This window comes from Aphis gossypii, chromosome 1, assembly GCF_020184175.1.
Source record: "Aphis gossypii isolate Hap1 chromosome 1, ASM2018417v2, whole genome shotgun sequence".
NCBI classification, from domain to species: domain Eukaryota; kingdom Metazoa; phylum Arthropoda; class Insecta; order Hemiptera; family Aphididae; genus Aphis; species Aphis gossypii.
In genome coordinates, this window is record NC_065530.1 from 60,585,435 (window position 1) to 60,602,469 (window position 17,035).

Genomic DNA, 17,035 nt, shown 5'->3' on the forward strand with positions numbered 1-17,035 from the left:
CTAACAGGTGCAGAAGCTTTCTGATACTCCGTAACTATGTGTAACAACGTGTTATGTGGTTTTCCACACTTAAAGCAGTGTCGCGCAAGACATTTCTTCTTCTCATGCCGACGTAGACATATTTTACAAAGTCCAAGTTCGGTTGTTTTTTTAATGCGATCGCCGATCGCCAATGCTATGAACGCAGGACATTTATATATTGTGTGTGATGAGTTGCACACATAACACTGTACCTCCGAAGTTGCCGCGAATGATACACTATTTTTGTCGAATTTGTTTTTTCGATTAGTATTTTTATTATCGTTTACGATATTTGATGCTTTGTTCATATGTTTAGCCGATTCAACTGCTTCTAAAATATGGAAACGCGAATCCAAAAAATCGAGCAATTCGATAACTTTAGGTAGTTCGTCCCGAGGGGTTTTTATTTCCCAATCGCTAATTGTATCCGTATCCATCTTTGTATTAATGATATGTAGCAATAACGGACCCCAATCATCAGGTCGTTGACCTAGTGCTTTCAATGCCGATAAATGACTATGTAACGCGTCAGAAAATTGCCGTAAACTCGCTGAAGATTTATTTTTAATAGCAGGTAAATCACATATAGCCTTGACGTGAGTCTGCACCAACAGTTTTTTATTATTGTAACGCGTAATTAAATTATTCCACGCACTTTGATAATTGTTTGACGTAGTTTCAATATTTTTTATACAATCGGCAGCACCTTCCGCTAATGACGATCGCAGGTAGAAAAATTTTTGTATTGTGGATAGGTTGTCGTTGTTATGTATTAACGATGTATATATGTCGTAAAATGATGCCCACTCAGTATATGAACCCGTAAACGTAGGGACATTTAAAGCGGCTAATTTTATAATCGGAGTGGCTCTGCAACATTCCTTATTACTGTTTTCTTCTTTCAGATTATCTTCCCGTTGAAGAGTCGTACTGCTACTCGTATTTTGTTCTCGTTGAATCTTTTTATTGGCTGTAGCGATCGCTTTAAAATATGATTCTTCGAACTCAATTCTATAATTACACAGATCCTCGCTGTCATTTTGCTCATCCAATTCTAATTCAGATTGAACCTGATTAAATTCTTGCCAGATCTCTTCAATTTTTTCTTTTCTAACAAGAATTTGCTCGATGTCGCTATCTTCAGCGGAAACGTAGCTCCCGAACCGTGTTAATACGCCTTTGAGCTGTCCGCGTCTTGCTATTAATTTGGCAGTCATATTTTATTCAATCTACAAAAAAAATTCTAAACGGATCCCGTGATGTAGTGTTACAAAATAACACTATTACGATGTAGCTAAATACCGCGCACTTGTTTTTTATTTTCTCTTTGAAAATGTCAACAACTTTATTATCACGGTATTATCGTCGGCTACGATAATAATATATAATACATATATATTCTATAATGGTTGATAGGGCCGGGGTATATCGCATATATTATCGTGTACGCGCTGACAATGTTATCTCTCTCGCATTGCCGATCACCCGTACGACAATTCTACTCCCCCCCTAACTACGACGCTTACTCTCATGCCCTACTCAGGGAATATAATTTAGGATATTATATTAAAAAAAATAATATGACATGTGGAGACTCTCTTACCTGGTCGCCTCGCTGGTCGCTTGTCTCTCGATACTGTGATGACTGATCCAATATGTCGCTGAAGACTGCTGTCTTAAACACCACACATATCACGATTAAATTTATAATATCCCGAAACGATTTCACGTGATTTTATAAAATACACTACGCGACCGATTTTGTTAGCAAGCCTTAACGCACAGGGCTGCTATTATTTCGGATTAAGTATTGCGGGCGAACTCTATGGCACATTTAATAACGCAGCGTGTATCGAAAAAACACGCACGAAAAAAACGACAATATAATATATACTCGCGTATAATATATATTATATATATTGTTAACTTATTACGCGAAATTTAAAAAAAAAAAAAAAAATAACGTGATGGTCATTTAATATGCATCGACTGCGATGTGGTATTAAAATCGAACTCTCTGTACGATCGGACCTACTCTAGGTCCGTTTACGCCTACACACACGCACTTCTAAGCAAAAACGTCGAAAATGACCACGCGGTTTAATAGCTTATAATCATTGGATTTCGCACTTTATCGCTAAATCATACGGATCGAATGGACCAAATGTTGGGTTGCTAAAAAACTATATAATAAAATAAATATTTTTCGTCGTGGACTGTATTACGTTTACGTATATTACAATTTTTTAACGGATCATATTATAATTATTAATATCATATAAAATAATAACGAGCGACGGGACGACATAATTGTCACGACGCATCATAGACGACTGTAGACTGTATAATATTATTAAAATATATAAAAAACAAGAATATAAAATTATAACAAGCTTATCTGACCAACTTGGTCTATATAGATATACAATATATATTATCGATAATGATCGACGCGACAGTGCGGCGGTGCGGGTCCCTTCTCATCATAGCTAGCACAGACGCGCGTCTATCGTTATCGATCGCTAAAAAAAATCAAGTAAAATAAAACTTAAATAATACTAAACAACATATGATATAGGTAACCTGGCAGTTCATAGTTAAGTATAATATTATAATAATATTTTTTATAATGGGAGGGGGTTAAGATTTACAAAAATATTCGCACCCCCTGAATATAAATGCTGGTTCGACCTATGTTTTCAATTATTGCCCTAAGCCACATATTCTGTCAACGATACCTACCATATTTTTAAACGACAATAATTTAACAACAAAAATTTTAAATATGAACATAAAATATGTGACGTAACATTAATTTAAGAACTAATTGTTTAATTTGATTTTTATATTAAATTTTATTTATATTTCAAATCTTAGAAATATCTCAGAATAATTTTTTCAAGCGTCTTATCAATAGAATAAAATTTTAAAATATTAAAAGTAATAGGTATTGTAGGAACGATGTCTGCAATTTATTATCACCAATAAATATTATAGGATATGATATTCTGTGATTTTTTCCTGTCTTATTTATGCTACAATTCTCAAAACCACATTCAACAACTCATAGTTATTTTTATTATATTCACTTTTAATGCATCATTTATGTACATTTTTATAATATTCTAAAAATCTGATGAAACAAGTGAAAATTTCATGATTTTATACTTTTATTGTGTATTAAAAAGAGACACGGAATTTAATTTTTATTTTTGGACATCTTAAAAAATTGCAAATTGCAATGTTATTTCGCTCAAAATATTATTGAGTGATTAATTATGTTTAATAAGTATCTACACACATTTTTGCGAATGCAAACATAAATTATATAATCAATTTAAAATTTAATATTATAATTATCTGAAAATTATCAAAACGTAGAGATAATTTTATCGAAACAAAAATCCATCTATTGTTCAATATTCAGGGTGTTAACGAACAACGAAATTTTTAACGATTAACATGTTATTTAACGTGACATTAATACTCTTGTATAGCAATCTTTGTAAAAACATAGACATACCCAGACATGCTTATAATATAATATATATTTAGTAAAATGGAATATTAAAATAAAACGCCAAAAAAATAATTGCGTAATTTAAAATTTTCAGAATGCAATTTTATTCTAGAAAAATTCACGGAAATGAGATAAAAGTAATCTTATAATAATTAACGATTTATTAGGAATATTATAATATAAAACTATGTTATTTCAAAGAAAAAAAATATAATTTAAACACAAATTATGTTAAATTTAGTTGTACTTCTGTCCCCTTTTACAAGATTGTGTTATAATTTATAAATCGCGTTCATAATTCTTATATGGTTTGTAGGTATATAATATAATTATCTGGAACACAACATCAACAACAACAACAACAACTGTTAACAGGAAAATTTGTTGAATTTATAGTTTCACGATTACATGTACGTTTTTTTTTTTTTTTGTAAAAATACCTAAACGTAGGTCATCAAAATATTGTATTTTCATGTTTTATATTGAAGTATATTAATTAATAAAGATATAGTATAATGTGCTACAACAGTATTGTTTTGTCGTAAAATGAAATCTATGAAATTGAATCAATAAAAGTAGAAAAAAAAGGTAGGTATTGCAGATAGTATATAAGCTATATAAATCAGTGACATCACATTATTTGTCTAAAAAATAGTTGAACCTTTATTCGAACAGGATAAAAATATAACATAAAATATTTGATTGGAATTCAACTGTTGTGATTGATTATGTGCAAGGACCAAGGGCAAGTATAATAATGGTGGTCAACTCATGGGTCGAAAAATCAGAAAAAAACAAAATTGTTCACGCTTATAATCATAGCTTAAATATACATAAAAATATATTCATTAAATATATTATTTTAATCAATTGTATTATATTTGGAATAATTAATTTTGCAGTTCGTCACTTCAGTTTTTCTTGCAATAATATTGTTTATGCCAATTTATTCATTGTACAGTAGAGTAAATTACTAATACATATTTCGCACTACAAAATGTAAATAAATATTCTATAGTGTATTGAGTGTAGTGAACCACAAATAAATGTTAAAGTCTACATCGCAGTATCTATATAATACTATAATACTTATTTTAGGAAGCAGTAGCGTTTACCATTTGCGGGACCCAACATGTAACAAACGCGACACACAGCAAAAACATGAGCCATCCGAACGATCTTTCTTCTTTGGTAGTCGTGTTGCAAGTCAATGACGATCCTCGACTGATACGTCTCATTAACACGTTGTGCTTGTTGTGAGGGCTGTCCTTCATGCATAGAGCTTTCATAACGGCTAAGTTTGTGTAGACTATTGCAAAGCATAAAAATACACCTATAGTAAAAATAAAAACAAACATTTTTATTTTTATATGAATTGAAAAAATTATACCTATATAAGGAATTTCGTATTATGTTTTGAAATCTTAGATTTAAAAAGAACATTTTTATCAATTTGAAATTACAATTTTATTGTAAATGCTCATATTTTTGTTAAAATTCCTCAAAACTATAAGATTTACCACTTATAAAGAAATATTACGACTTTGTATTTTTAAAATGTATGATGAACCTTGTACTTATGAAGTTTTTAAGATTTTGAACCCAGCAAAAATATTTTTATAGACAGTTATTTAAAAATGTATAAAAATCAAATATTCTCAAGACTATAAATAGTTCAAAAATTAAAATATTTTGAATATTTTATTAAGTATATAAAATGTTGTTATAAACATTTGATTCGATGTTTCTTGTTTCTAAAATTATAATAATATGAATTATAATTCGTTTTTAAGTTAAACTAAAAAAACAAAATCAATTTTTTTAAACCGGTTTTGCGTAAAAATTCTTGTTTTCTCGAAAAAAAAAATTTTATTTACGATGGACATTTTTGTTTGTAAATAGTTGCTATTGGCTTTAATTTTGTTATTATTAAAACAATAATAATAATAATTATAATAATGCAATTCAAAAAATAGCATTCTATCGAAAACTTATTATTATAGAGATGACATTTTTAATAAGCAACAAAGTGCACGAGGTCAGCTAGTTTTAAATGAAACTCACGATTCAAATAAAATATTAAATAAACGTTTTATGTTACTTTTGGTAAGGCATTAAATTAGAATACATAATAAACTAATAAACAGTAGTTTATTATTTTTAGTTTAATAAATTATAAATTATTATTTCTGGTAGGTTACCATTGGCGTAGCTAGGATTTAAATCAGGGGGGGCAAATTAAAACAAGATTATAAAAATGCCAATAATAAATAATAATTATATAAAAAAAATTGTTTTAATTCAATTTGAGGCGCAAATTGAATACTGCAGGGGTGGGCAAGTGCCAACCCCTGCCCCACCCTTGCTACGACCATGTAGGTTGCTATACTATTTTATAGAAATAAGGGAGTAAATTAATTTAATTTTCAATAATAATAAGACCATTTTTAAAGGTTACCTACTTACCATGACCGAAATATAAGTAAGCGTATAGCACGTCCAAAGGCTTTTTGGCTGTCCGGTAACGCACACACGTCGACGTTTTTTCATCCCAATAGAGACCAAATCCGAAGTATGGTGCGCACACTAAACACAGTACTCCTAACCAAAGTATGACCATCATTCGTTTGAGTAGACGAAGGCTAATATGCTGGAATCACATGAATTCTATAATTAGTACATTATATTTATATGAATATATATATATATAAATCTGTGGTTTTATATCAAGTAATAAAAATTATTTGGTGTTTTCATGAATTATCCATTTAATTATTATAGTTTTTTAAGAAGCCTTTTTTGTATTTGTATGTACTCTAACTATTTATTCAACCCGATTAAATATATATAACCTACGACTTAGGATTATAATAGATCGATATTATTTATATGATTAAAGGTATATAGATTTAATTATTATTTATAATCTTGTATAACATCAATAACAAAGAGCCATTAGGAAAGTTATATGTACATTAAAAAAAAAATCTAGTTAGGCTTGACTAATTTTAGTTTCAATTTTTATACAAATTTGCTTTTCTGAAAAACAAAAAAAATTATCATATAATTGTCGATGTTTAGTTCTCGTCCTAATTCTATTATTTCAAAGTTGTTCAATATATTGAGGCTAGTGAAGTCTTCGGTGATTAACAGCATTATTATATTATGTCATTATATGTTTGACTATACTTAATATAATTTCACAAATTATACACGTTTACTGATAATTTTTTCCCATTAGCAATTAACAAGTTAATCTTCTATAACCAATATACGAATCCTACAACTTATGAGCATATGGATTTTAATTTATTAATTGTATAGTGTATGCACTTAAACCTATATACTTTTATACTTAAATATTATAAAGTTAACTATAATTATAAATTATGTTGACCTAAGCTCACAAGTATAATATATGCACAGGTATAATTATCCTCAAAAATATTCATAATATAAGTGAGTACACAATATATAATATGCAGTAAATACATCAAACTCGTCCAATACAGTCTGTGTTTGATGGATATACGAGCATACTATTATAAACTTCTTATTATAGCACAGCAAACGTATTTAATAAGCAAAACAAACATTTGCAAAAATATAATACATCATGCCGCTGGTCCCGCTTGAAAATCAAAAGTAATATGTACAGTAATATGCGTCCTTTATAATTTCTTGCTCAGTATATATGTATAGGTAATAGCTAGTACACAGTACACATAGAAGTAATAAGGTAGCAACGTCCTGTACAATATGCGCCTTCGCAAACAATAATATATTAAAGCACACGGCCGATAAATCGATCTGACTTGTGTACAGCAATTCGCATAATACATATTACTTTAAGTATGATAATACGTTATACTCGTATTTCTGTCGGAACGGAAACAGATTTTGACTCATCAACTCGTATGTATATTATATATTTATAAATGGGTCACTGGTGCATTATACACAAAGTATGATGATATCAAATACGTACGAACTATAATAATAAAAATATATCGCTGAATTCGTCGTTACTTTTAAGCCAAATATAAGACATATACTTCACCCATATTTTATATTAATTAGAAGAATAATAGTGACGCATTACTTCCAACCACAGTGTATATACACTCTACTCTCATCTGCTAGTGACTCAATGGCCATCATTTCGACCCGATGACTTCGATAACTACTGTTGGTGATGCAATATCGTCTCGCCATGTAACTAAATTATACCAAGGTAAATATACTATGCATATCTTTTTTTATATTATACGGTTAATAATACTCATCATAGCTCATCGAGTCTACGTGATCGATACCACATAAAACAGATTAAAGCCACTGTTTGTTGTGAACTTAACTATATCCCAGAATAGCATTTTCGTCTCGCGTTAAAATATCAATACGAGTTTAATATTGTCATCGCACTATAATACTATCATTATTATTACCTACTACAAGAGTAAACAGTATTTTGATTTTTTTTTTATGCTAGGAGAGATATAGCTAGATGCCTAGGTACTATTTATCACAACGATTATGGTTAGTTTAGGACGTTGCGTGTGTGTTGCTAAAATTCCAAGGTGGTAACCCATCCGGGGACTAGCAATGGAACGGCAAACAATATTATAATCGTTAACCGTTTGCTTGCGCGTGAGCAATTAAAACGTTTCATAGATACACACAACGTAAAACACGTGTCATTTTCCTTTATCGGATACGTAACGCAACACAATATTCATAAGTAAAGGTAGTACAATATATTATGTTAACCTAACCTCGTACAATAATAATAATATTATATTATGTTATATACAAGCGACTATATCATATATATACAGTTAAACCTACAATCTTATATATTTATATACATTCATACATAACTCGACAGTATTACTATGACGATTGAGTCGCCGTTGCAACGCCAATACTAACGAGACTAAGCAGTAAGCATATTCGCACTATGAATATCAAACACGAAAAGTCCCTCACATTTTTTTTATCGTCGTATTATTTATATGATTTAAAAGAAATTTTGGCGTAAAATGCTAACTTTCATAGAGAGTAAGCTCATTTATTAAAACTTTCAACAATTCTCCAGTCAACTAAAAATGGTAATATTATACAGCCAACAATAAGTCTAGCCTAACCTACTTCAGCTATAGAACATGATAAGTCTAGGGTGGAAAGAAACAATTTTTTTAAAATAGGTAATATAAAAAAAACTATTTATTCGTTTAAATCGTTTTTTTTTTTATTTGTAATATTTTAAAACTATAACAATTGTGTAATTCAATTGTAATATAAAGATTAAAGGCATACTAAAAAGTAATATTATTCTTAAGTTATATAAACCCTGGTTGTATAATATACTGTGATCTACAAATAAAATATACGTTTCATGGAAAAAATTACGATACAATTTATGTTTTTTTTTTTAAATGTTTAACACTATTCTAACCCTCATTGGATAACTATAATTTATTAAACACAATATTATGTAGTAACTAGTATATGAATATAGCGAATAAACATACTAAGGTTTAAAAATAAAACGTTATTCAGTAAAAATTAAACCCATAGTGTGGATTTGGACAATATTATATTATTATAAAAAAGTTTTTAGTTATTACAATAGTCAGTGTCAAAATGAAATTCTTCTATTCAAACTGATTTAATTATTAAAAATCAAACGCCACAAAATAAACAAAATTTAATTATATTTTAAATAATATGTGCTATGACTGTAATGAGTTAATTTGTCGAATTCTATTACTAAAATACACGCATAGTATAATATATAATATAATATAAGTGTCGTGACGAATTTATTATATATAGTTCCTCCTTCCTGTCACGGTACGTAATCGGAAAAGAAAAGATTTCTGCGCCTGTGTATACACCTTATACAAAAACATATGTAGGTATATACAATATTTTGTTTTTACTAACGACCTTCAATATCATTAATCCAAGACTTTGCAGCTTGCTTGTATATTTTATAGTGTCACAAACAGAATAATAATTTTTAATCGGCAAAAATAGAATATAATAATTGCGTTGTTTGTTTTCATCGCCTAATGTATCAATATAAATTATATATAATGCATGTCGTGTTTTCATCAACAGACATACATTTTCTCAAAAAAAAAAAAAAAACTTACACGCCGTCCAACCGTACACTATTTATCTGTTTTTCCACACTGGTGGTCTGTGTATTATATACATTGATCAAAGGTCGTATATAGACTCAAATGCATCAAATGTCTTATCAAGACATTTGAGATATTTTTTTGCAGTTATACCGTCCATTGCTTTTTCAATTAATCCCCCGCGGGTTACATTTACCAATTTCAAAAAAAAATAAATAAAATAAGCCAATTGATTCGATAATAAGGTCAAATGAAACTAAACCCAGTTCAATATAATAATAATTATTATATGTACTTGTATATATATGTATAAAATAGTATCGTATTAATAACTGATAAAATATTGCAAAATGTAAACAAAATATCAAATAATATTGATCCCATCGTGGTTTATTACGAATGATAAATATATATTTATTGTATTATGTCACAATGCTTCTATTATTTGTGCATATATTATGTAAATATATAATAAAATACAATTTAAATTAATTAAAATAATAAATTATTATATTATTTTAATATTACGCAATAAACTGTAAGTACCTATAATATCTATAGATTAAACGTATTATACATCTTTATGTTTATATTAGTAAATAGGTAAGATAAAATATTGTGTATATTTCCCTACTTGTGGTTTGTGATTTTATTTTTTATGTTATCTATTGAAATTTGCAGTATTGCGTAGTAAAATTTAAAAATTAAAAATTATAAAAACCACAACTTTTTTAGATGTAATATATAACCATTAAAAACCCAACACCCTTAATAATATAATTTATCATATCAGTTTTCATATCTGAATTTCCTCGAGAAGAAAAATTGGCATCTACAAAATATTAAACGGTGAATTATTGATAAAAATAATAATTGACGTTTAAAAAATATATTCTAATCTATTGAAGTCTATTTAACATAACATTTCTAATAATTTTTCAATGTCCAATTTTTTTACATAAGTGATCCTAAAAAAACATTTTATTATATTAAATATATACTATAACGATAGTTACGTATAATGCCTAGGCTACATAAGACGTAATTTATAAAATATTGTTTATTAGCTGTATAATACTATAAGTAGTAATAATCATTCAAATATATTCTGATATTAATAAAAGCTTATCATATAAAAATAAATAAATTTGAATGTCCTTAATTCTTTCCAAAATTTTACAAGATATTGGTTAAGTGAGATCATTAAAATCTAATTACAATTACAACAGAATACGTTTTTTTTTTTAATTTTAATTTTTTATTCAAGACAATAAATGAAGTGAAAAAAGAATTGATTTTTTGTACCAGTTTGTAATATTATATTTTTTTGTGGATTATTTTTTCACTGGTGGAAGCAAGAGTGTTCTACATATTGCAAGTAGTCCTATTGATTGTAAATCGAAACTAGTTGGTCATTTTTCATTTTTTTCAACAATTCTCTAATAAGTTCAAGAAGAAACTACAAATAAGTTATATTGAATTTAAATAGACTTAGCCTTAACCAAGCTTTACGTGATCAATATAATTTTTTCAACATCAATTTTAAATTTAATAAAACAAAATATTAATATGTTACACATTCACCGCCAATAGTATGTAATGTATTCTAGCTATACTAACTATCAGAACTTATTTTTTTTATTTTATTTTAATAAGTTTTATTGTTCTTGTGATTCAGACAATATCTAAAAAAAAAAAGAATAATCTATAATATTAAATTTTTAAAATAATAATCGTAGATACATTCATAACAATTTGTCGTTTAATAGCCAATACATAATTTATTATTCTATTTTATAGACACACAACTTAAAATTTGAATTATAAAAGATCACTGTAAGTTTGAAATACTTTTCAAATCTTAAATTCGTTTTGAAGTTAAGAATGATTAATAAATATAACTTTACGCAATCATAATGACCCACGAATTAAAATGGATTTAATCGTATAAATGTACACTAAACAATTATATGATTAATAAAAAATTAATCGGTTTACCAATAACCGAGTAAAAAAGTTTGAATGCAAACATCTAAAGTCTGTAGATAAAAGTGTTTTATAATTTAAAAATATAAAAATAATTTTATAGTACACACGAACATCTGAAGACCTTTATAATCGATAAAAAAAAAACAGTGACTAATATGCTTTTCTTCGTAATTCGTGAATATTATAACATTTTATCTCTAATATAATAATCTATAATCTATATGATAAAAACTTATATGAAAAAATTATGAATAAATTTCTTTTTCAATCGAAAATTGCGAAATTCAATTACTTTTAACATTTTATGTTTATTTTTTTTTACTTAGCAAAACAAAATATGGCAGAATATACGTTCTCTCAAGGTCTTTTAGTATATACGTCTCATAATTAGAGTAACTGAATGGCCGAACGGAGGTGCCTCCTGTATACTATTCAGACTTTGAAGTCCCCTTTTTAATCACCATTATTCAATTTTCTAGATAGTATGATAATAATATATTTTACATACAGGATACCAATGTAATATAATATTACTAGCTAAATAATTCCACATCGTCCGGAAAAAATGAACAAATATAAAATATGGCGTTATATAGGTATAAAATCTTGATTTTAGTGTACCCCGGGCAACGCACAAATCGGTGTCGGTGTTTCTCGCTCTGTGAACTAATTCGACCGATATGGAAAATCCATCTAGATGTGGCGAATTGAATATATAGAGTACTTAGTATATTTTCAAACGTTGTTCAAACTAATTTTTCTTTACTTTCTTGATATCTCAAAGAAAAATCTCTACAGCTTTCGAAAAAAACAGTCGAGTACCGAGTATTGAATACCGAGTACCTATAATATAAACATTATACAAGTTTCTTCTATTCCTGTAAGCTATTACATAAGCATTAAATATTTAAATGAACAAAAAATATTCAATTTTTGTGAGCCAAAAAAGAAATTCCTACGTGAGCCAAGATTTATACAGGGACCTATATAAGGGGTTGAAAAACGAAGCTATAAATACTCGTCTAAGTATCAAGGAATATGTGTTAAAAAATTTGGTGCCAATCGGTTCAGCAGTTTTCAAGATAACCTGATACTAATTACTGACAAACGCACAACCATCTTTATGTAGGTAAAAAGGAAAAAAATATATAGCTGTTTGCGTTTCGGTGTGTGTAGGCACTGTCGAAAAAATATCTCTTGTCACCCCGAATACGTGTTGATCGCGCAATGCCGCAATTATTATATACTGAACACGGACACTGGACGACGTACGTTTATAAATTATAATATAATATAATACATTATAAGTCGTATTCAATAATATAATGCTGTGCCGTGTCGGTTGTTAGTCGAGGAAACGACGACGCGTTTGTGTTCGTTCGGCGTTAATATTCCGACAGGCACGCGGTGGCCAGTTGCAAATTCTTCGCTATTACATTCCGCGGGCGACAACAATAATATTATATTAATGAAAATAAAAAATATCGACGACGTGAGACCGGTGATTGTGCGCAGATTTAGAAAATAATATGCTTGGCGAATATTATAGGTATATCGTATAATATATCGATACGTACAGGCCATTGCAGCGTGTTATTGTATTATTATCATTGTTGTACATGGTATCGATGAGCATTGTGTCAAACATATTATACACTCCTTAGCTGTCCACACATAATGTGAACGGGATCCGTGTCAGCACACGCTCGTTTACCCGGAAACGGGACAAAGTAACTGCGTATTCGTTTCAGAAGGGCTGGTGCAAATATTTGTTCGTTTACCTGTATGCAATTTTATAAATACGATATTTTTTAATTTTTTTTTTTTTATAACTTATAATTCGCCCAACCTTGAAAACTGATACGTGAAATTGACTTGCATTTATTTTTCGCTACAGTGCGATAACAATCGTCAATGTCAACGGCGATAAGAACACTGTCGTTCGGAACAAAAAAAAAATATTATTCTAATGCACCGACTATTTCATTTGAATTCAAACGACGAACGAAGTAATGACTAATGAGTATATTATAATAGTATATATTATATTGCGTATATATCTTTTTATTTGTATTCCAGATCCCAAGATTATATATTTGTTAAGTTTGGTATATTCTGCTGTACTACCGAGATCAATCGTTCAATATATATACGTACAGTTTTTATTCCTCGAATAAAAAGTTAAATGTTCTATATATTTTTATGAGTAATATAAATATATGAATTTGACATCTCTAAAAAAAATACTTCGACGTAAAATTGTATTGATATCAATAATTATAAAATTATGAAAAGTGGTCATACTTGATCTTCGTCAATTTACAACCAATTTAAGTCCTAAGTACCTACTGTTAATGAAATAAAATAATTACATTAACAAATTTAAATCAATACACTCGTACTATGTACAGAGCGATTCACCAAGCAAGCTAAACCTATTATTACTTTAATAATAAATGTGTTCGAATTCTGATTTTGAAGTATATTTAATAAGGACCACATATATTATTATTTTCGAAATCTCTGGTATTTTATATCACTTAAGGACACTATTGTGATTATTTAAACTGTTTTTTTTTCAATCAAGAACAGATATTTCAGTAAATTCTTAGGCAAATATTTTTTTTAAATATTTAATGTAGAGCTTATTATACTCAGAAATTGTTTACAAAAAATTATAAAATATTAATGGATAATGAAAAAATTATTAGTTATAATAAATTACAATGATATTAAAATTATCAAAGCATCCATATCTTCCTGATCTATAATCAAAAACGTATTGTTTATTATTCTTAGTACACCATGTTAAATAACTCAACAAATATTGTGTTGAATTTAAATTTATATACATTCAATTTTTTTAAAGTTATTTGATTGACAATTAAAAAAAAAAGTTGATTCTCCTTTGAAAAAAGTAAGAACTTCCTTAAATGGTATAAAAATCGAAATATTTGAAAATATAATATATTAAAATACTTACATAAATAAATTTGTTATAAAAGGAAAAAATGTGCGTGAGTATGCTTGATGAATCACGCCTTATACGTTAAAATACAAAAATCATTATTAGATAATATAATTTAATTAATTAAATCAGTTTGAATAATAATTATTATTATCAACAAACCAACCCATTAGTTAAGTTAATAAATTCGATTTAATTAATAATTAATTAGTTTTATGAAAACATTTTTACACTAATCCTTGTATATACAAGAAGTTTATAATAAATACATATATATGTGTGTGTGTGTTCTCGGGAATGCACTTAAAATATAGGAGATAAGTGACTAAGTTTAATAATTAATACTAAATTAGTAGGTAGCTAAAACAAAATAATTCAAAATTCACACAAAAGTAAACATAATATAGATCATGTTAATGAATAAAATTTCTTAAATTGTCTTTATTTTAAGCTTTAATTTATTATATAGTTAGTATATACATTTTCTATGTTTTTTTTTCAATTGTTACAAATTTTAAAAACATTTATTAGGTATGATATTTATGATTCTTATCAATTTATTGTAAATTAAAAATTATTACAGAAAGTTATTGAATTTATAAAACATTAAATGAATCATGTTTTTAATATGTTAAACATTTTAATGTTATAATGTTGCAATATTATTTGTTTATGATCTTAAATTAAAAAAAAAAAAAGACATGTTCTATATAATTGATTAGGTACTTATTTTATCAATATATATAATATTCTTGTTTATATTTGGCTATGGGCCAATCAATAATATTACAATATGTTTTTTTTCATTTGATAAAAATTCATATCACAAAACGAAAAATAAATAAAAAAAAAACAATGAATATCTAAAACCTAATTAGTATCTGACCTTATAAATTTAGGCCATAGTTTACGACTTATCGAATCGCAATAGAAAATTTTACAAAATAATATATTGTACATATAACATCATTGTTTATATAAAAAATAATGTAAATATATTATAAACATCACAAATGACAGGTTTACGACTTTGGATGTTCATTTATTTTTTTTAGATATTTAAAACAGCTACATTATAAAGTTCAATAAGACAGTGTATTATAAATTATATTAAATTTATTAAACGTTTGGATGAATTATTAGGTAATTAATCAATGACTTAGTTAAATCTATTACTTGACCCTTTGATAGACAACTAATGTGTATAAAAAAATTTAGCATTTTCTATTTATACTTTTAGTATAATATACATTTTTCATATTTAAAATTATATCAATGATTTAACTAAAAGTTGGTTAAAAATAATGGGAAATAGACACCAAATATTTATAACATAACAATGTCTTTTCAAATAGACAAAATTAATAAACATGTGATATTCTATCGCTATACAAAAGAAAGTATACTAATAAGTAATAATAATAGTATTATACATTAATAATAATTAAAAAAAAAAAACGAAATAAGCAGGCAAGGCGCAATCACTGATATGAATGGGTAGAAAGGGTACGGTGTTATAATAAAATTTATGCAACTGATAAAACTATTTTATGTGAAAAAAAACTTAAATGATTCTCAGTGAATATTTTACATCACATTTAACAAAAATTACGTACATTAGAATTAAAAATCAGAGATAATACTTATTTATTATTAATCTTTTCAAGATTTGTTGTAATAATTTACAATCAAAACATTTTTAAGTACATTTTAAATTTGTAATAAATATTTATACATTTATTGTATGTACAATAAAAATAATCGTTTTAAATCATTTTGTATTCATTTTAAGTAACTTAAAAACAAATTTAAAAGAAAGTATATATAATATATTCATTATCCGTAATATAAAATACTAAAAATTCCATACTTTTAATCATAAGTTATACCTAGTAAATAATAATTTTAATATTAATAAAACGAATTGCTTCAGACTTGTGTTACCTACAACAGTTTTATTAAGTTTTTTGGCTATATCATAAAATAGAACAAAAGAGCGAAAATAAAGATAAAGGTTGTGCATTTTATGTCATTTGTATTTCAGAAATATTACAAACCTATTCGCAGCGTTTTTCATCAAGAAAGTCATCTTATAATGTAATATCGGTATATGTATGTACGTAAACATACCTACGCGTATTTTACACGGGTGAGTGAACATTTTCTTTAAAAGCATTAATTTTAAATGGACAAATTTTAATAGAATTTCCTACAAATTTAGTTGTTTTTTTCTCAGTAAAGTGCATTTTGTACATATCATGAATTAAGAACATTTTAAATATTATTATAAGCTTTGGTTTTATACAAACAAAAATATAATTTACTATATTGTCAAATATTCTACATTATTTACAGTTTTGCCACTGAATTTTTATTTTTTGGTTTAAG

The 17,035-nt window shown here is 27.0% G+C and overlaps 1 protein-coding gene across 3 annotated transcripts in view; it reads right to left on the bottom strand.

Moving 5' to 3' along the window:
• The window catches only part of LOC114124383 (prostaglandin E2 receptor EP4 subtype-like), a 35,500-nt gene that overhangs the window by 9,614 nt on the left and 8,851 nt on the right, over window positions 1–17,035 (bottom strand). For all 3 annotated transcript variants that reach the window (XM_027987620.2, XM_050199476.1, XM_050199482.1), the window contains exons 2-3: window positions 6,008–6,191; window positions 4,657–4,874 (exon numbers count right to left, since the gene is read on the bottom strand). In XM_027987620.2, the coding sequence (XP_027843421.1) occupies window positions 4,657–4,874; window positions 6,008–6,191 (402 nt within the window). The remainder of the gene's footprint in view (window positions 1–4,656; window positions 4,875–6,007; window positions 6,192–17,035) is intronic.